The 23146-nt window shown below is 34.6% G+C and overlaps 1 protein-coding gene across 1 annotated transcript in view; it reads left to right on the top strand.

Moving 5' to 3' along the window:
- The window catches only part of NAALADL2 (N-acetylated alpha-linked acidic dipeptidase-like 2), a 733398-nt gene that overhangs the window by 684776 nt on the left and 25476 nt on the right, over positions 1-23146 (top strand). The window contains exon 12 of the mRNA XM_011944138.1: positions 6017-6215. Coding sequence (XP_011799528.1) covers positions 6017-6215 — 199 coding nt within the window. The remainder of the gene's footprint in view (positions 1-6016; positions 6216-23146) is intronic.

The raw sequence follows: 23146 nt of genomic DNA, 5'->3' as shown, positions 1-23146 counted from the left end.
GGGGAGGAGGAGGGAAGGGAAAGTTTTAAATTTTTCCAGGAGGTTGGGGAATAAAGTAAATGCCCAGGAGTTTATGCTAAGTTGAAACTAGTTGCCTTAGTTCATTTTGTGCTGCTAATAACAGAATACCCAAAACTAGGTAATTTATAAAGAACAAAAATTTATTTCTCACCGTTTTGGAGGTTTGGAAGTCTAAGATCAAGGAGCTGGCAGGTTTAGTGCCTGGTAAGGGCCCAGTTTCTGCTTGTAAGAAGGCTATATCCTTTGGAGGAGGGGAACACTGTTTCCAACATGGCAGAAGAGGGGAAAACAAAGAGAGAGAACCCACTCCTGAAAGCCACTTTCTAAAGGCATTAAACCCACCCATGAGAGCAGAGCCCCCAAGGCCTAATCACCTCTCAAAGGCTCCACCTTCCAGTGCCATTATACTGACAATTAATTTTCAACATGAGTTTTAGAGAGGACAAACTTATCCATAGCGTGCATCAAGCTATTGACTACCTCAGGTAAAATGTGGTTTGTGCTGATCCCAGGTTCTGGCAGGTAGCAGCATGTGTAAATTCAGTGGATACAGTCATTACTGTAGTTAATGGCCTAACCCAGAAGTCTTAGAAGCTTTAAGTGGATAGTGGATAAGCCATTATGAAATGACTTTGAGCTTGTGACATGCTGTTGGAAGGTGTTTTAGGATCCTGTATCAAGGGTCTTCAGAAGGAATAAGATTTCTGGGAAGAAGTTTCCCACTTTAGAGGCTACTCCATGAAGCTCCAGATACTGTGTTAAGTTCCTTGCATTTGTTATAATATTTTAACTTACTCTAGCTCAAAGAGCTGAGCTGAGGATTAAGTCCAATTTAGAGATTAAGACACTGAGCCTCAGAGGAGTTTGTGTCTTAACCAGATGTATAATTAGTGGGAGAATTGGGGCTTGAATCTAGGTCTATCAGATTCCAAATCCCCTCAACCTCTCTGCTACACCACACTGCCTCATGAACTGTCTTGAGGGCAGGATGCTGCAGGATGATGGTTGGCTAGAAGGCAAAAGATTCCCTGAGTAGAAGGCATTTATTTTCCCCAGAACATCTTAGAGTCTTTCCTGAATTGACTGGCCTAGATCTCAATATCTATTTTGGTATCTATTGACTAACATTTCTCTCTCTCTTCTTCTCTCCCTGCCTCCCTCTCTCTCTCCCCTTCCCTCTTTCTTCCTCCTTAATTAATATTAATACTTCTTACAATATCCAGCTCCATTCTTTCCATGACAAGCCAGAAAAATGAGAGGATTTGGGTTAGAGGTAGATTCATCCTCTAGAATAGTGAGGACTAAGGGATGAGGATGGAAAGTCATTGAAATTTTTTAAAAATGGAACACTCTCCCTCAGCTGCTTTAATGTAGATAACATTCCATAATTTTCAAGAGTTCATTTAAGATGTCCTGGATTTTCAGGCAGTTTCATGATCTATCTCTCAAGGTTTACTTCTTCCCTGGACACTTGTCAGATCATTCTTATACACAACGAGCTCTTCAGTCATCCTCATTTGTATTTATTTCATGTGACACTTATTGTATAATTAGATGTATATGTACGTTTCTACCTAGATCAGGAATTTATTAAGATTAAAAATTTAATCTTACATATCTTTGCTTCTTTCTCAATACTTTCAGAATAACATACAAAATAGGACTCAGTAAATACCTACTGAACACAAGTATTTTACTTTGAGATGAGGGGAAACAGAACAAATGCAAACTGTTTTTGTTTGAAATTTGTAAGTTCATTGCAGTTGTCTCAAATAATATCAAGATAGTTTCAGCAGACAGTCAACTACATTGCATTATATTAAGCTTGATTTTTAATATTTGCAATAAATCAGCATGTTCTACCATACTATAAAAATTTATTAATGGTTCGCTTTTCACCAGGAGCAATGATCTAAAAGAATCACTTTTTAAAGTTCACTGTTTAATTCCTTTATCCTTTATGTTGTTTCTTTCCTTGTTCTTCAGAAGTTTGAGATAGCAGCCCATGGGGAAAAATGGCACTCAATTTATAAGCACAGCAAAATAAAATTAGAAATCCTTATTAAAGTCTATATAAGGAGTAATATGGAATATGATACATTGGGTTGGGGGGGCACAGGTTGAAGAAGTGATAAAGAGTAACATCTCTGAGGAAAAAAAATCAGTAAAGCTGTTACAGTACTTTTTCCATGCCTTAAAAAAATGGGTTTGTAGTAACTTGTGTTTAATTTGTGTGCTCTAATAACACAAATTTGCGTAAATAGTGATTTATACACTTAGAAACTTACATGATTATTTTCTCCAAGGAACCTGAAGGACAGTAGTGGTAAGTAATTTATTCATGACCACACTGATAGCAATTAAGTAAACCAGACTGTAATCTGTCTTTTGAATATCAAGTCCTTGGTCTGTAAACTCCATGTATATAATTTTAAAAATAATTGTATTAATCATCTCTGAGAGAAATATCTAGTTTCCTGTTAATTTTCTTTGTTCAAATGTACTTATTATTTTTTAAAGCTGAACTGTGAACAGCCTCAGTTTGTCCTCTTTTCTCTGAAATTCACCATGCCTTAAGTAAAGTTTTATATAATCATAGTTTTTATGGAGTTTTTGTAGGGCATATTTTATTTCAATTTAGTTTAATTTAACTTATCATTACACTAGCCTCTTTTCTTTTAAATATTTTTCTTTTATTTTGCAATTAAAATGGATTTTTAGTAAGAAAATAAAGGAAATAGCATTTGTTGATGCTTATTATGCACCAAACATCTCCCTGAATGATTTTGTAGACATTGTTTAATATAATAATACATTTCAAAAAAGACATCTCATAATTCACCATTCACTCAACAAATGTATTAATAAATGACTACCATAAAACAGATATTGTGCTACAATCTGGGGATATAAAGAGAAATAAAATGTATTTTCTGATTATATAGGGTTCTTTCCAGTCAGAAAGAGTAGAGAAGGCAGATAAGGATCAAAATATTGCAGCTGCTATGATAAAAGTGTGTAAGTTGATTATTCATTGATTAAATGGTTCAACTGGCACTTTTAGGTGCTAGGGGAATGGCAGTGAATAAAAGACACAAACCTTTTCCTTAAAAGAACCGATATTCTAGTAGGGATCCCAAGGAGCATAAAAGACCAATCATTTGGATCACAAAAGCTTAAGTAGGAAAGGTAACATTTCTTTCTGGTCTGATTTAAAAGAACAAGCAAGCTCTAATTGGCAGAGAAATGGCTACTAGAAATCTTTGGAGCATCATTTATATATCAAAATGATTGAGTGAGCATTGAAGATAGAGCTACTTTTCAATTTGTAACCTCATACCCTTGAAGTAATGCATACCGTGTATTGTGAGTGGCTAGTTTCCACTATCAGGGTCCTTTCTGGAGCTAGTCAGTTCCTAAAGCTGTCAGTTCTCTACGTCCGTACTACCATGAAAGGTAAATTCATTTAAAGCTAAATAAGGTAGAATGGTACAATTTGTCTCACTTGATTCAGTAGTAATGTGTTCAATTCTGTAATGTACGTTAGATCAGAACAGATTTTTCTTTCTTAAATGGAAGACTCTCAAGGATGTCGAACTTGTTTTTTCTGTCGTTCAGTCTTTCTAGCATAATCTAAATGTGCTGTATCCATCTTATTCTTTCCTTGTGCAGAGAGACTCCCTGGAAGTTATCTATGCATTAGCTTTGCTGAACCATCAAAATTTAGGATAAACTATTTTCATAAAATGGCATTGAGTAAGTTATTCAGGGGCTAGATTTTCTAGATGACCTAAAATACCCATTCTTGCAACCTCATTTTGTTGTGAAATCAAACGAGATAATTAATGAATGTGAAATGCACTTTGGAAACATCAAATGCCAAAACCTTGTGAACTCCTACAATTGATTTTATTCTTATTGTTAATTTCAGTGAACAGGGAGCTACATATTAGCCTCAAGCATTATTTCTCCTTCTACCACAATTTTTAACTAGATTGTGGAATATTGAAAATTAGCAAAAATGACTATGTTCTCTAAGAACATTTCATGTAATCCTACCTGTGAATCTCTTTGTAGCCCTTATAAAACTACTTATCTCTTTACATGCTTTTATTTGGTATCAGATTTTTTTTTCTAAACACACTTTGTTGAACCTACTTTGCTATTTAGTAAACAATTATTGAATTTCAACACCATGCTGGGCACTAAAGACATTGAAATATAAAACAGTCTCCATCAAAGGAAGGTGAGAATAAAAAGTTATCATTACTTTAGAAGTTGGTAGTTCTATGACAAACATATTTGATGTATCAGCTATACATATAACCTAGTTTTCCTTTTCTTAGCATATCACCTCTCTGTGATTTTTCTTAAATATGTATAGAATAATCTGAGTAGCATATTGAAATCAAGATTCTTGGCTCCGCCCCTAGAAAGAATCAATAGTTCTGGGAATCTGCATTTTCATAAGAACCAAGTATAATGGGAACTGGTAACCCTTGGACTTTACTTAAGAGAGTCCTTTTGTGATGTTTCCCTTTTGCCCAGGACTTCTCCTAATGAAGGCCTCAGGAGGCCTCCATTCATCACACCATCTGTCTGTCTCAATGGCATCCTTTCAAACTGCCAGTTTAGGTTATCCAGCTCTACCTTCTTTCATTACCCTGACTTGAAGTGATCCTCTGTAGTGATGGGCCAGTCTCGTTGAAGTTAGTTGTACCTAGTCTCCTGAGAATGATACCAGTAATTGTTGTCTCACTTAAACGCTGCTTCTAATGGTGAGATACCTAGAAGAAGATGCGAGGAAATGCCCCTCTCACGACATGGTGAGAGAAGGATTTTTAAAGAAAGTCTTGAATCACATCATCTGAGAAGTGCTCACCCATAGGGAAATACTGAACAAGTATTAATCATTTAATCTTCTATAAATAAATCTATGAAGCAGGTACTATTATAACATTATTATTGCATCACTACATGAAGCAGATACAATTATTATATTCGTTTTATAGATGAGGGCACTGAGGCTCAATGACTTTACCAATATCACATAGATACTAAGTGGTAGAGCAGAGATTTAAAGTCAAGTGGACTGCCTCTAGAGTTCAGTGGACAACTATACTAGTGTTGCCTTTCTCTTAGTCAAAGGTATGTCCTGTGGACCTTTGCTACCACCATTCTTTTCAGAATGACTTTTAGTAAGTTACGCTAACAATTGGAAAAGAAACAAAAACAAACGCAAGCCTCCAAAGTAAAACAAAACAATGCAAACACTACATAAAATAGTTTTTAGTGTATTCTTAAGTCAAAGATATATTTGAACCTCACATTTCAGGACATTTCTAACAACAACAAAAAAAGAACCCAATATACACATTACAACATATAGTAACATATCTCAGGTTCTCAAGAGAAAAGATCACAATTCAATTTTTATTTTCTTCCCTGAAATACAGTTTACTCCCTGGTGAACATAAATTTTTGAGCCAGAAAGATCAAACTTCTAATTCTGTCCTGTTATTTACTTGCCTGATAACCTATGACAATTTTCTGACCTTACTTAGTTCTCATCTTCTATGAAATGTGACAAGCAAGTTTTGGTCAGTATTAAAGACATAGTGCCTGGAATATAGCAATCCTTCAACAATCAGTACTGTACATATTTACCATTGTTGTCATTATGAGCAGTTATAAACTTAATTTAGTAGAATATAAAAACAAGTTTAGACAGAATGCTTTGGGCAAAATAAATATATTCTCAAAGTTTACTTGATACTGAATCTTTTTCCTTGGACAGGTAAGGTTCAAATACATATAACCTTGCTTTTGTCAAGTGACAAAAAAAAAAAAAAAGAGAGAGAGAACTGTCAATGACAATTTCCTCTTCCTTCTTCAGTGGTCTGTCTGGTTTATAACTTATAGTCCTGATGGGAAAATGCTTAATTTGCTCCCGTGAGAATGTCTCTTCTGAGATGGGTTCATTTATCTTCACCAGGTGATCAACCCAACACTCATCAACTGCTAGCCACGGCGTCACGCCTGCGGGAGAGTGCTGAACTTTTTCAGTCTGATGAGATGCGACCTGCTAATGATCCCAAGGAGAGAGCATCCAACCGCATCCGGATGCTGAATGACATTCTCCAAGACATGGAGAAAAGCTTTCTGGTGAAGCAGGCGCCACCAGGTTTTTATAGGTAGGATGCATGTCTCAAAAATTATACTTTTTGCCCTAAATTAAATGTTTATGTTTAACTTTCAGAATATGTACCTTCTATGAACATAACAGTATTTAAAAAGAAACTATAAAGCAGTTACTCATTTCAGGAACTTCCCCCCTCCAGAGAAAAATTAAACTGCAGAAATATAAAATAACAGAAACTTGGCTTAGCAGTAGCACAGAGAAAATGAGTAAGAATTGTCTTACATTAATTTCAATATGAGTCAAATGTGATATGGCCAATGAAAAAGCAAATAGAATTATAGGTTGCACTGAGAGAAATGTACTTTCTTGACTAGATCAGGGAATAGACCCATGCTATTTTTTCCTATGAAGATCCCATCTAGATTAATGTATTTAATCCTGGAAACTACATTTTTATGTTTGCGTTCAATAAGTTTAATATTTAGGAGAAAGCGAGATTTAGACGGATATTGAAACAACTGAAGAATTAGACTTGTTTGGTTGGAGAGTCACATGGGATGCTCTCTGAAAACATATTAACAATTATATGGAAGGGAGATTAGATACAGACTCAGAGAATACTATGAGTACAATATGGCTTTGTTTTTGAAGTTCCTTATATAGTAGAAGATAAATGAAGAAAACATGAAGTTTAAAAGATTATGGTACCCATTAATCATCATAAAACCACGTCATTATAACCACAATGAGAAACCATCTTACACCAGTCAGAATGATTATTATTAAAAAGTCAAAAAATAACAGATGGTGAGAAAGCGGAGAAAAAGTAATGCTTATACACTGTTGGTAGGAATGTAAATTGGTATAGCCTTTACATATACTTGGAAAACAGTATGAGATTTCTCAAACAACTAAAATTAGAATTACCTTTCAACCCAGAGAGCTAATTTCTGGATATCTACCCAAAGGGAAACAATTTTTTATATCAAAAAGATACTTGCATTCATATGTTTATCACAGGACTAGTCACAATGGTGAAGTCATAGAATCAACCTGAGTGTCTATCAACATATGATTGGATTAAAAAATTTGGTATATGTACTCTAGGGAATACTAAGCAGTCATCAAAGGGAATGAAATCATGTCTTTTGCAGCAACATGGATAGAGCTGGAGTCCACTATCCTAAGTGCAATAACTCTGAAACAGAAAATCAAATACCACATGTGCTCACACATAAGTTGGAGATCAATAATAGATACAGATGGATATACAGAGAGAAACAGACACTGGAAACTGCAAAAGATGGAGAGTTGGAAAGTCACATACTGGATACACTGTTCACTATTTGGGTGATGGGTACACTAGAAGCCCAAACTTCACCATTACATAATATGTCCATGTAACAAACTGGCACATGTACCTCCTGAATCGCTACACATTTTAGAAAAAGATTATAGCATATTTAAACAGGTTTTATTTAACTGATAATTCTATGAGACATGACATATAAATACATACTCTTCTGTTTAATATATACATATGTAATGTATTACATGACATATTTAGTATATGTATATGTGTATATATAGTATACATATGTATATATTTGTGTATATATATTTTATATATGTGTATATGTGGGTATGTGTGTGTATGTATATATAATTTTATGTAGTGTGGAAGTCTATATTTGTGGCCCTTTAAGAATGAAAGTTCTGGCCTAAACAGTCCTCCTACTTCATTCTTTCTCCAGTATCTCTTTGCCTCCTGCTTCTTCTCATGATATACCCTGGTCTAGACATACTATGTATAAACAAAGGTTTTAACTAGGACTAAAGAATTGATGTACAGGTATAGAAATCTTAATTACATGTGAGAAAAAAGTAAAAGAATAAATGTTTTGCTATTATAAAGTAGCAAAAGCCTTATCACTGCAGACATTAAACAATAGGCTGGGTGGCCCTAAGCACCTGAATATTTGGACCACATGAGGTTTAAGGTGCCCATTAGTACTAAAGTTCTGTGACCTCACATGTCACTTAATCTTTCAACATCTTATTTTCTACATCTATAAAAGGAGATGGTGGAATGAGACTCCTTTATAATAAAAGACGTTTTTAAAGCCTGATATTTGATAATTTTCCTTTATGATTTTAAACTCATAAAGGTATGAGTTTAAAGATATAGTTAAGACACTTTGCAAGCTCCTTGTATTTTTTTAAGCATCAGGGACATAGTTGTCACCTTAAGTTACCTTCCCTGATGAGGTATATTCTAGTGGTGGGAATGAGGAAACAGAATGAACAAAGTAATTAAATAAATATAATGCTAGATGTAATAATTACTGAGGAGAAAAATCAAACCACATTATTAAATCTAACATTATTAGAAAGTCATAAAGTAGATAACTTAGATTTTTTAAATATATTTTGTAAATTATTCTATTTACTTTTAAGAAAAATTCAGAAATTATTACAAATTATATGGAAAGAACATAGTTTTGTATAACATAGTAAGCTTTCCCCATTTGTCTTTCTTGGCACTTGCACTGGAAACGGACGACCCTTCTATGTTTTAAATTCTGCATCTGGTAAACTTTTTATTATCCTTTCAAAAATGTTTATGAACTCAATTTATTTGATCATGCATTTTGAGTAGAAAAGTAGATATTTGTCTGCCCCTGAGTTAAAAATGATTAAACATTTTTTCCCTGTTAGTAATGTAATTACATATACCTTGTGTTATCATTATGCAAGACTCAAAGTGTTGATTATAATAATGTGCTAACTCATATAACAAACTTTAAGAGTGAAAGTTTTTGGTTCACTATTTGAAATTGTGCTAAACTATTACTATAGTTATTGAAGGGATACATGTCTGCCTTTCTCTTCCTTAGCTCTATTAATTCATGTTAATTTATTAATTTATATATATTAATTTATGTGTGTATACATATATATACTATAACAGTGTAAATAGATTACTTTCATTTAGATGTATCTGACTGACATTTATCTCAAAATTGTCACAAATTTGTACTTCATTTATAAAATACGTAACAAATCATCCTACTTCATGTTTTTCTTGATAGCTAATTCACATTTCTAAAAATTATTGATGCAAACATTTCAAAATTACAATAGGATTTCCACTCTGAATGCTTATAAGCACATTCTCAATGGGGAAGGAAATATTCAAAGTAAAAATTTGAGTTGAAGCAAATGAAAAGTAGATTGATTATTTATAGCGATAATTATATAGAGGTAAAATAAAATTGTTAATTATATTGTACAAAACAACATTTGGTGAACAGGGTTCAATTTCTTTTTAATGTTAAACAGTCTTTAGAGATGTTATTCACATAAGAATCTCACTCTTTAACCCATTGGACATACAGAATTCTCATCTAACACACAAGAAAGAAGTGAAAAATGATTTGCATTTTAAGAAAGTTATTGACAGAACTTTACTGTATAAAGCCAAATACTTCACTTTTCATTTAGATCATGTCCCAAAAAATATCGTCTCAATAAAAGTACCACTAAACATTGGAAAATATTAGTTTTGGAATATGCAGAATAATATTCCCAATAATCTGGAAACAGAGGATTCAAAGATTTTGAATCCTGTGATGTTGCATCTAAAGCTGGCTCCTCATTGAACGCTGCTCTGTGCAATACTGCTGGAAGCTGGCAATATAAGATCCCTACCTTCAAGGAGCTTAATTTAATTCAAGAGCTAAAATACACAAATTATATATCAAATACAGGGACAGAATACTTACTCAAAGTACCCAATGAATACTATAGCCAAGAAGTATTTTTGTGATTCAGTGAAGAGAGAAAGTATTGTCTTGTGGTAGTCAAGAAATAAATTTTTTTTTTTTTTTTTTTTTTTTTTGAGATGGAGTCTCACTCTGTCGCCCAGGCTGTAGTGCAGTGACGCGATCTTGGCTCACCGCTACCCCTGCCTCCTGGGTTCAAGTGATTCTCCTGCCTCAGCCTTCGGAGTAATTGGGATTACAGGCAAATGCCACCATGCCTGGCTAATTTTTGTATTTTTAGTAGGCACAGGGTTTCACCATGTTGGTCAGGCTGGTCTCAAACTCCTGACCTCATGATCTGCCTGCCTCGGCCTCCCAAAGTGCTGGGATTCCAGGTGTGAGTCACCATGCCCAGCCACAGAAGACTTTATAGGGAAAGAGAAAGATGTATTTGGGCTTGAGGGAATGATAGTATGCCCATTAAATTAAGGTGCATTTCCAGGACGACAGTTTGAAGAAAGACACAAAGGAGAAGTTGTGTGTGGTGTGCTCAAGAGTGAAGTACAAAAGGTAGACTAGTTTGAATGGTTATTAGGTTCATGGTTATGCAAAGGTAGGTAAGATCAAGTTGTGGAGTCCCTTAAATGTTCTGTTGAGAGGTTTGGGCTTTATTTTTCAAGGACACAAAAAAACCATGGAGAAATATGTGTTGTTAGGAGGATTTATCTGGTGTTCCTGAGAGGGTGCACTGGAGTCAGGAGAGAGCAGAAACCTTTAGGAAGAATATGGGAGTAGGAAAGGCATGGGGTGAAAAGAACACGATTCGACATGTTGGTGTCAGGAATGAAGAGCCAAGGGCCAATTTAGGAGGTGATGTTTATGAAGAATTGGTTAATTTAGTGATTGTGTGGCTCTAAGAATCTCATTGCAGGTTGATTTTAGAATTCCTCTAGGTCTAGGTGGGAAAACAGGATTGAGTACTGGAAAGGGCCTCTTCTCTGCCCCATTTATCTAGCCATTTAGGTAAAGCACTCTGTGTCTGCATGTAATTATATGAAGATCTGTGGATAAAGATAATTTCTAAAGTCATTTCCAGCTCTGCAGACTATTAAGTCTCACAACCTCTGTTTACAAGGGAGCATCTAATTCTGAGTAAGGGGAGAGGGAAAGGGCACTAAGATAGACTGCAAAGCCATAAATGAAAAAGCTGTGAAGTACATTGGAAGTACTGAACCTGGTCAGTAGTGGAGAGCCAGCAAAACAATATCTATGTTCAGGGACCACGTCAGTGAAAGTATGTTGAAAATTACAAAGTGTCACGAAAATATCACTACTATCAAATTCAGCAGTGTAAAATTTGACTTGTTGCTCTTGAGTAGACAGGAGATTCTGTATTTTCTTAAGAATTCTAAATCTTCTATCTCATTCCTTCCTTTACTGTCATTCCAGTGGGCAGTGCTCTACCACTCCTGGGTACTGTGTGTGTCTGGAGAGATCTCTGGGCATCTGCGTTTTGCCATTAGATCCTTTTTTGCTCCCTGTAGTTATTACTCTACAAAAGCAGAGCAAGGAGTCTGACCTGGTAAACCTGTGCATTCCCACTATAAAAAGCTTTTCTTAAACAAATCGCTAGTCTTTATTTTTTAAAGCAGGTTTAGGCTTAGAAAATAATTGAGCAGAAAGTACAGAATTCTCGTATGACTCCTCAGCATCCCCTCTTCCTAGACACAGTTATCCCAATTGTTAATATCTTGTGTTGGTATATTTGTTACTATGAGCCAATCTTGATACAACATTGGTGAACCAATATAGATACAAACTAAAATGAATAGTTTAATATCAAGGTTCGCTCTTCAGGTTGTACATTCTTTGGGCTTTGACAAATGTGTAATAATATGTACCCACTGTTGCAGGGTCACATATAACAGTTTTACTGCCCTAAAATCTCTTGTGCTCCACCTATTCATTCCTTCCTACTGAACCTCTGGCAACCACTGATCTTTTCACTGTCTCCATAGCTTTGCCTTTTCCAGAATGTCACATATTTGGAATAGTACAGCCTGCAAACTTGTTGGATTGGCTACTTTCACTTAGCAATATGCAGTGCATTTTCTCCATGTTCATTTCTTTTTATCACTGTGTAGTATTCCATTGTATAGCTGTACCAGTTTGTTTATTCATTAATCTATTCAAGGGCATTTTTGTTGCTTTCAAGTTTTGGCAGTTATGAATAAAGTGGCTATACATATTTTGGTGCAGGCTTTTTTTGTGGGCATACATTTCAATTTATTTCAGCAGATACTAAAGTGTGCAATTGCTGGATAATGTGGTAAGCCTATGTTTAGTTTTGTAGGAAACTGCCAAACTGTCTTTCAAACTGGCTGTACCATTTTTCATGCCCACCAATAGTCAGTGAAACTTTCTGTCGTTCCACATCTTCATCTGCATTTGTGTCAGTGTTTTGGATTTTAGCTATTCTAATAGATGTATGTTGATATTTCATTGTTGTTTGAATCCGCAGTTCCCCAATGGTATATGATGTTGTGCATCTTTTCATATGCTTATTTGCCATCTATATATTTTATTTGATGTGGTATCTGTTCAGCTCTTTTGCCCATTTTTAAAATTGAGGGGTTTTTTCTTATTGTTGAGTTTTCAGGCATATTTTTGTACTTTGGACACTAGTCCGCCATTAGATACATGTTTTGCAAAAGATTTCTCTCAGACTATGGCTTATCTTTTCACTCTCTTAACAGTGCCTTTTGCAGAGCAGAAGTTGTTAATTTTAATGAAATTTGAAAATTAAATTATAATTTTAATAAAAGTCAGTTTACCAACTTTTCTTTCCTGTGCTTTTTGTGTCATACTTCAAAAGTTATTGTCAAACCCAAGGTCACTCAGATTTTATCTTATATTACCTTCTAGAAGTTTGGTAGTATTGCATTTTACATGAAGTCCTATGATCCATTCTGAGTTAATTTTCATGAAAAGGATAAGGTCTGTGTTTCAATTCTTTTTTTTTTTTTGCATATAAATGTCCAGTTGTTCCAGCATTGTTTGTTAAGACTCTCCTTTCTCTGTTGAATTGCTTTTTGTCATACAATATAGTTTTAATATTGCTTTTTGTGATAAGCATCTCACTTGTTCACATTAGAATAGCTTTCAAAATTAAGAATACCAAATAACAATGATATTATAAGAGAGCACTGGACTTGGGATCTTTAAAAGTAGGAAGAGATTTGAGATGAAAATTTGTCTTTTTCTTCTTAAATGGTCTGCAGCAAGATAATTAGCATTTCTGAGCATCAGTTTTTCATCTCTAAAACAGATCTCAAAAGATTATTAATACTTCAGACTCTGATAATGTTCTCATTTCCAAAGCTCCCCCATATCATTATTAACCAAGGGAGACATATTTAAAAATTAGGTGACACCAGTTCTCTTTCCCCAGATTCACAGCAGTGAAGTATTTCCTTCATGTTTAATTTTCAATATATTGTCCTTCCCTTTATGAAACCTTTGCTTATTGCCTGCCAATTGAGGGGTTGCAACCTCTCATAGAAAATAGAGTTTGAGGAGTGACATTAAATATGCAGTTAAGAAAAAGAGTAAATAAAATATCTAAGTAGCACTAGCTTCTAAAATAAATCTTGGATCTTTAAATGACAAACCTTTTCTAGTAGAAAAGACTTTTATCAAATCACTTTCTTTAGGCGTTTGGGGAGTACTGTTGTATAAGCATCATGGTCTTCTGGGGCATATTCTCATACATGTTTTAAGTTTTGACATTTAAACTACTTTTTAGATTTTGGAACCGATCATTTTGTGGTTGAAATTTAGTATCTTTTTAAAAAGTGCATCTTCTTAGCTTATTTTAGCAAATTTCAGGAAGATTTCCAGCCGTATCACAAATTACTCCAATGTTTAAGTGTATGAGTCCTTGAGGTTACTGTTGTGTCTCTATCTCCTTTCTTCACTCACCCATACACTAGCTTACACAGTCTTAAAATGAGAGAGCAATAATTATTGCCCTCTCTTTTATTTAAAGTGATTGCATTAAACTGAACAGAAACAGAAAGATCTTTGATTTTAATCTTTTAGTATACAAATAGAAAGCCATGGGCTTTGAAAACTGCTCCAAACAAAAATATAATGACAAAGGATTTCTACTAATATGCTGCTAATAATATGTGTGTAAGGTATATGAACATGACCCCACATTTATGCATTAAGATGGCACATCTCCGTAAAATCTCATCTTTATTCTCTCTCCACATTTAAAGAGATAGCAGTTAAACAGTAATAAGGGTTTCCTTTCTTCCCCATTCTGACACACACATACACACACACACACACACACTGCTGCATTACTGTGGTAAGATAGGTTTATCGGGAAATTTTACAAAAGGATAGGAAATTTGGTGTGGCTTTGGAAAAGAGAATCAGAGATTCACTCTTTCATTTGTGTTGATCTGAAAGGTGTGAGAAATCAAGAAAGCAAACATGAGCTAGTGTCTAATTCTGACTGCTAGATAGAAATAGGACTCTTAGGAAAAGTGAACATCCTCCAACACCACCATTAGAGACGAATTAAAGTCTAATTATTATATTTAAAACAAAACTATTGATTATGGTCTAGTATCCCATTGTTATTTTTTATGTATGATATTTCAGCTACATCTTGGCTAAGCAGACTACAGGGACTATCTAAGTAACTATACTTACATTATTCTTTCTTTGGGAAAACACTTCGGAGTTCCAACAATGGCCATAATCAGGAGTTTGGAGAGCACAGCCCATTTGTAATTTGAGGGACAATACATGTATGTGTATATACATCTGCATGCCTTGTGTATCTCTGGCATTGTGTCCTTATGGAAGATGTCACAGCAGGTTCATAATAGAGGAAATTATTTCAGAGATTGCCAGAATGACCTTGTGGAAGTTCAGGGGACCATTTCAAGCTAATTCTAGCCAAGACCATTTTTTTGTGTGTGTTAGCATCCTTGAAAGCAGAAAAATAGCAATGTAAATGTCAAGATGCTTCTGCCTTTAACCAAGAATAAACAAAGAAAGCAATCCACTAAAAGTATTTTTCAAACACATAAGCTCCCAAAACTTTGCTTTTGAAAGATGTTAGAATCGGTTTATACTTAGGCAAGCAATGACATGAGACAGAAGTAGTAAAAAGCCACATTTCTCAGGTATTATATGATTAATTTCCATCTACATATTCAGTACATATGTAAAATTAAGAGGTTGAAACCCAACCCCCCCCAAATCACTTCAGAATAACAATGATCTCATTATACAGTTTTCATGGTGTTTTAATTAGAGTTAGTTATATAAGTCCCAATAGAACCTCATGTTCTGTGTTTGATTAGGATAATGACTACTTTGTTCGGTTTGTACTTTCTTTTAGTGAGGTGTGGGTGGTCTGAACGGAACTAAAACCCCAGCATTGTTTCTCTTGTCATTAATTCTATCAGCAATGCCTCTGATTTCTTTAGACTATGAAAAATAACTAGTGATTAAGAATTACCATAATGCTTTTAACATATTTTAATAGCGACCACTTGCACAAAAGATTCTATGTATGAATATAAAATTTTATAATCTACACAATGACAATGTAAAATTTCCAAAAGAAGGTTGAAGACCTCATATACAAAATCTTTGTAACGTTGATCATTATATACATTTCCTTTTACCCGTTTATGAATAAATACATACATTAGTTTTATAATTATGTATCCTTTCATATTTTTAAAGTTTCCACTTCTAAAAGGAGCAAAAAAGCTCCCAAACTTTAAGAAAAACCAGATTAATATACTGAAATTCAAGCCTCATTGTTTTCAATCACTCGTTTTGTCAATATTAAAACAAAGAACATATCTCATTTTAACAGACAGCATTCAAACACAATTTGACTAGACATTTAACAACTTATTTTAAAAATTTCAATTGACAATGAAATAAGAGTAATTAGTCTAAGATCCAGTCTGCTAGTATCAAAATAGTAATCCTTTTGTGTATAACTGTTTGGGTTTTATAAAAATGTTTCTTTCAGTTTTAAGGTACATCCTCATTTAAAGTGAGAAAAAAATTACTGTTGTCATATTTGCAAGTCAAGACCCATTGCCAGTCTGACAGTGAGTTGTGACTTGATGGTACATTGAATACTTAAGACTAACAATAACAACAGTACTTTCCATAGAGGATGATGTGTTTATACCAGGCACTGTGCTACACGTGTTTCATGTATTATTTGTAACACTTCTAACAATTCTGCCAGATTAGTCTTATTATTCCCTTTATACATATAAGAAAACCAAGACTTAGAAAAGTTAACATGTGGCAGAAATGGGATTCAAACCTAGTTTGTTTTCTTTAAAACCACTACTCTTTCTGCTAGACAATATGGCATACGTTTGATCCAAATTATCCCTAGTTTGCTCAGATATCACCAATAAATTTAATTAGATTTTAGTGTTAATATAGCCAAATATGTATAAATTAAGTTTTCCACATTTCAGAATTACATCCCCTAACCTTGATAGTGACAAAATTGCATCTGTGAGACACCAAATTTATCCCTATGTCTGGAAAAGACATATGCCTTATTGTCCTAAATCAGTAACATTATCTTGTCTCAAAATAGTGTCTATCCCTTTGTGTGTCTGTAAATCTTAGATGTAATTTAAAAAGTAGGCATATTTCTCTGCCAAGTCTCATATACTATAATTAAAAATGTTTTTACATAAGTAACAATATAGTATAGAGGAGGGCTCAGTAGACTCCTTCAGTTGTGGGCTGAAGACCCAAAAGACTCCAGAATAAGTCACTTAACTTCCATGACATTTACTCTCTAATCAATTAGGCAAGAAGAGATAAACTAGTGAATCTCTAAGATAATGAAAATATTAGTTGAGGAAGTGTTCATAACTAATATAAATTGACTTCCATATTTTTAAATGCATTTCAGGGAAATAATTATTTCAATGGGGGAAGAAAAATAATGAAATCTAGATTCGCTATGAAGCCATGTTAGACATTTTAGCATTTGTTTCTCTCTCCTTTATTTTATCTGCTATTTTATTTTATTTTATGGGTATAAATATCTTTCTGATTTAATATGATCCAAAGAGAATTAAGAGAAAAGACCATGCTGAGTACTTTCTTTGTTCTGAAGCACCCGAAACCTCATTTTGCTACATAAAGAAGCTAAAGTTTCCAATTGCTGTGTAAATCATGTGTTTAGTAGATGAAATGCTCAGGAATCATTTTGTACTTGACATTTTCTAGATTACGAGTAGCAAAATTTTCTTCTTATAATAAGAAAGTAGATCTGTAAGCCACAAAAAATATGGAGCAAGTATGGCATATTGAGATGATACACAAGGAAAGGACAGGGAGCCAATAGGCACGATTCTATAAAGCACATATTTAGTCCTATACACCATCCCCAGTGGAATCCTTTGTTCAAATGAAAGCTTACATGAGCTACACTAGTTGACAAGGAAAGGAACATGAATGTTGCCTCTGTTTCCACAGTCACCTCGAAGGAGTACCTGGTTTGCCAGCCACTACACTTGATTGTGCTGCTTAACCAGTCTGCTTGCTAAGAACACAAGACTACAACATTTTCAACTGATTAAAAAATATAGGTCTGTAAATTTATAATCATACTTAGATTAGATCAACTTGGAAATTTATAAGGGCAATAATGGATGAAATGGGAAGTACTCACCCCATAGTCTATAATTAGAGCTAAATATAATACATGATTTAATTTCTAATTGATATAATCCTTATAAAACTGCAACAAACCCCCAAATTACATATAGTGGGGTTCAAGTATTTCCTCCAAGTCTACCTTTATCTGACAAGTTTCATTGAGAAAGTTAGAAGGCAATCTAGGTATTCAAATTAGGAATAATTTGAATAGAATTATAAGTATATATGTGTATTAGAAGTGTTGAAGATATAAAAGTGATGGAAATGCTATTTTGGTATCACACATATTAAAATTGGAATGATGCAGAGATTAACGTGGCCCATGTGCAAGGATGACATGACAATTCATGAAGTGTTCCATATTATTACAAACAAAAAAAGATGTATTTTAAAGTCAAGGAAGCTTGAAGTTTCTTTAGCTTTCTTTAAGCTAAGTTTCATAGAATCAAGAACTACTAGAACTGAAATAGAACCTTCAATGACAGCACCCGCCGCCTGCAGTTCTCAAGCAGGCAACTTCCAGCAGCTCTCTGAGAAATTCTATGAATCTCCTTTTGACATTTGCATGTTTGTCTGCCTGCAACCGTTGCTGAAGAAAGCAGATTCGGTTCTACTTCTGCCTTCCAAGTCCTGCGTGATGACTGTTGCAAATTTTGTATCTTTTTCTGCACTTTGAAAAATGTTTGTTGACTAATTTATCCAGAGAAACTTTCTTGGTCCTTTATGCCCTTTTCCCTAGATCTTGAAAGAACAGGGACCTGCCTTGTGCCATAATTGATCATGATGGGGTTTTATTGGGGTTTCAGTCAGGCATTTGTTTTTTGACAAACAAAAGTGGCTCATGCCTGTAATCCTGACACTTCGGGAGGCAGAGGCTGGAAGATCACTTGAAGTCGGGAATTTGAGACCAGCACGGCTAACATGGCGAAATCCCGTCTCTACCAAAAATACAAAAACTTCGCTGTGCGTGGTAGTGCGACCCTGTAGTCCCAGCTGCTCCGGAGGCTGAGACAGGAGAATCACTTCAACCTGGGAGGAGGAGGTTGCAGTGAGCTGAGATTGCTCCACAGCACTCCAGCCTGGGTGATAGAATGAGACTTTGTCTCAAAAAAAAAAAAAACAAAAATTGTAGTAGCTTCACAGACTGTAGTGGTATAAAAAGAAGATTTAAAACAGAGTTTGAATAAAATGGTCATATTGTGAGACAAAAGAGAAGCAGAATATATTTTATCTTACACATACAAAAATGGATATTTAATACTTTGCTGTTACTCCTATCTAGACTATAAGATGAATGCCTATGGCTTGGGTGATATTTTGTTTTTTGCATTTCCTGATTCTCTTTTTAATCTTACTACCTTTCTTACCTGTAAGTTAGAATTTGATGTCACTTTTTCAAAATACTTATCTAAAATTACTACTGATTCCATTATACTTATTAATTCATATGCTTATGAATTAATATGCATATGCAAAACTATGCCAGGCACTGAGAATACAATGCTCAAAAATATAAATATCAACCTTACCCTTCGGGACTTTACTTTCTGTTGGGAAGAAACAGAAAATAAGCAGACAAAAGAACAAATAAATATGTAATCACAAACTTTACAATTGTCTTGAAGGAAAGAAACATCACCTTTTCCTTTAAGGTAGCTAAATAGATTTGGGGGAGTAACTTGGGCCGAGACTGAAAAATTAAACAAGGGCCTAGAGGCCACAGAGAGGGGTTAAGTCTTATTTTCAGGACCTTCAATATCTGATTATAGGTAGATTATAACATACTTTTTGTCTATTTATGTGTAATCTTCATCATGTATTCTGTGTATCTCTGATTGCTACGTAGAAAACAGATTTTAGAGGTAATGGAAGAAATGGAAAAATTAGCACTGATGTGCTCTTTTAATAATCTAGGCATGTCAGTCAGGATTTTCCAGAGAAACAGAACAATAGGATAATAAGAGATTGCATGTATATGTGTGTGTGCATGTGTGTATGTGTGTGTGTGTCTCCGTGTGTGTCTGTGTGTAATTTTAAGGAATTGGTTCATATGATTGAGGAGGTTGGCAAGGGTGAAATCGGTGGATAAGGAAGGCTGACAACTCAGGGAAGAGTAGATGTTATAGTCTTGACTCCAATATCTGTAGGCAGGCTGTAGCAGGCTATAAATTTACTTAGAATTTCTATATTATATTAATAGTCCAAGGCAGAGTTTTTTTTTCTTCGGGATACCTCATGTTTTGCTTTTGAGGCCTCCAACTGATTAGATGAAGCCTACCCACATTATCTAGGGCAATCTCCTTTACTTAAAGTCAACTGATTGTAAATCTTAATTGCATCCATAAGACACCTTCACAGCAACATATGGACTAGTGTTTGAACAAACAACTGGGCAGTATTGCCTCACTACATTGACACGTAAAATTAATCATCACAGAGATCATGTTGGTGGGAACGCAAATATAGAGAAGATTAATTTGTAACATTTCGGACATATACTCTACAAAAACTTGGTGATAGATTAGATATGAGGATAAAGATGAGGGAAGAAATCAAGAATAACAGGTCTTTCCCATGAGGAGTGGCTTTTAACAGCTATGGTGTAGACAGAATGAATCTTTTCTAAATGGGATTCTGCGGACTTCAGCTCAAATAATATGATTGACAAGGCAAGATTAATTTTGTTATACACTTTAAATGACTAAATAATCTTGAGAAGAAATTCTGTTTGTATCTGTCTAGTTATATTTGGCTAATCCTAATGTAGACTAAAAATTTGCCTTGCCTTCTCTTTCTCATCCAAATTAATTACATGCAAATAGTAATCTAGTCTTTATGCAATAATGTGAAATGGGAGGGAACATAGCCAAATATTTCTGGAAGGGATAGCCTTCAACTGTGCCAGGTACAGTGCCTCCAATTCTTTTATTGCTAATCATAGTAGGTCTCATCTTCTAATCAAAGCTTACATATGCTACACCAGGGAGTTTGGATGATATGCTAACTCAATCTAATTTTACACAATATAATTCAAAAGCCAATAAAATGTAGCCTTGTCAGACACAAAAGTTTTACAGGGAAGAATGTAATATAGGCACCAAATGTTAAGTATCCTCTCTGCAGGTGGTTTGTACATTTCCTGTGTTTCCAATTTCTCTTTTCTTTTCTTAACCATGAAATTAAATAGAGAGCTTTGAACAATGAAAGAATAGGCATTTTTTCAAAGCTGATTCATAATGCCATCTTTTTTCCTAAAATGGAATATCAAATGGGTGAATAGAAAGTCATTTCAGACATAGAGAGTTAAGAATTAAAAATGCAGTAAAATAGTTTTCTAGATTAACTACTAGAGATTGATGAGTATTATGCTTCATTTTACTTCAAAAAATGTTTGCCCTTTTATTTTATACATTTATTATTATAAGTCACAATTGAAAGACTTGATAATCCATAAAATCATATTTTCCAAAGTCAAATTATTAATTTTGCATACAATTTTGATTAGGTTTAGACAGGTTCCATTTATCTCAACTCATTAGTGTTATGTTAGTAGATTTTCTATGTAGATTAAACTTTCTCTGAGTAAATCAAAAGTTTTCTGATTCTCATTTTACTTACTTCATAAAATTGTAATATCTATTATGCAAAAGGCATAACCTAAATGTATTAGTTTCCTGTGGCTTTCATAACAAATTGCCATAAATTAGGTGACTTAAAACAACAGAAATTTATTCCCTTCCAGTTCTGGAGGCCAGAAGTCTGAAATCAAGAGATCAGCAGAGCCACGTTTTCTCTGGCTCTAAGGGAGAATCCATTTCCTGTGACTGTGACATTCCCTTGTTTGTGACCATATCACTCCAATCTCTGCCTCAGTCTTCACATGGCCTTCTCTTCTATGTGTATCTATTTAATCTCTCCCCATCTCTCTTTTACAAGGAGACTTGTGATGGGATTTAGGGCTCATTCGCATAATACAGGATAATCTCCTTATATTGAAATCTGTAATCACATCTGTATTAGTCTGTTCTCATACTGCTAATAAAGACATACCTAAGACTGGGTAATTTATAAGGAAAGAGGTTTAATTATTCACAGGTCAGAATGGCTGCGGAGGCCTCAGGAAACTTACACATAGCAACAGCAAGAAGGGCTGAGCAAAAGAGGGAAAAGACCCTTATAGAACCATCAGATCTCCTGAGAACTCACTCACATCATGAGAACAGCAAGAGTGAACCGCCCCCAAGATTCAATTACCCTCTACTGGGTCCCTCCCAAGACACATGGGGATTATGGGAACTACAATTCAAGATGAGATTTGGGTGGGGACACAGCCAAACCATATCAACATCTGCAAAGACACTTTTAGCAAATGAGATAACATTTATAGGTCCTAGAGATTTAAATCTGGACATATCTTTGCAGTCACCATTCAGCTCACTGCACCAGATAATACAAGGCATATGAGTGTAGATTAGACAGTGGCTTTCTTCTGAATAGATGTGCCAGTTTATTAAGCTTTATTTTGTTGTTGTTGTTGCAATCCCATTGGACTAGGATTCTACAAATTGCATTTTCACTTTGCCAGTTGACTCCCTGATAAACTCTAATAAGAAGCACTAAAAGAAAGCTGGAAGCCAGAGGGAGTAAGAAAAGATGCTTCTTTCTATTTACAATTTGTTCCTGTTTTAGCTTTCTTTTCCTGTCATTGTCACCCTAACAATGCTTCTTCACCTAAGTAGAGACAATTCATTCTAGTAGTAGAAGTTAATACTGATTTTCACTTTTTCCAACATTAGTTAAATCAGACTCATGATACTCATCAGAGACACCAGCGCAAGTGGACTAAAGTCCTTCCTTATAAGTCTGGGGTCCAGTTACACAGGGTTCCATCTCTGATCTGAGACATCAGTTATAGCTAAGCAGTGGCCCCTATTCAGAGGCCTGAGTTTCAACTTCACAGGATGCTTCCTTTGATCTTCTAAGCTTCAATATTTCCAAATATTTCCATTCTCCAACCCCAGGAATAGTAGATCCTTCCTGCTGTTGTAACCTAACCTCTGTGACATTTTAGTGTTTCTTCTGCAACACTTTAGTGTTTCCCATGCCTTAGAATCTAAAATACATATAAAATACCTTCAACAATAACTGCCAAAAAGGTGAAGAAACAGTTACAGAGAAATTGAGGAGTAAAAGGATTTGTGATATTGTTTTCTTCAGCTGGGGTAGGATTTAGGCAGGCATCATGATAACAGGTAGATGGTACTTAAGCAGGATCTTACAATTAGTAGACTCCAGTTTTCAAGAGATGCTAATGAGAAAGTGGAAGGGTATATCTCAAGAAAACCTTACTGAAAGGTATCACAGTTGTTATGTTTCTCAAAATCCACTTAAATAATATTTAACTTTCTCTTGTTGATTGAAGGTCAAGTTATATATTCTTTTTTTTTTCAGAAAAACAGTGATTTATTTTTCTTTTTTTTTT

The sequence above is a fragment of the Colobus angolensis genome, unplaced genomic scaffold (genome assembly GCF_000951035.1).
Source record: "Colobus angolensis palliatus isolate OR3802 unplaced genomic scaffold, Cang.pa_1.0 Scaffold228, whole genome shotgun sequence".
In the NCBI taxonomy this organism is placed as follows: domain Eukaryota; kingdom Metazoa; phylum Chordata; class Mammalia; order Primates; family Cercopithecidae; genus Colobus; species Colobus angolensis.
This window is presented reverse-complemented; position numbering and strand designations above follow the sequence as displayed.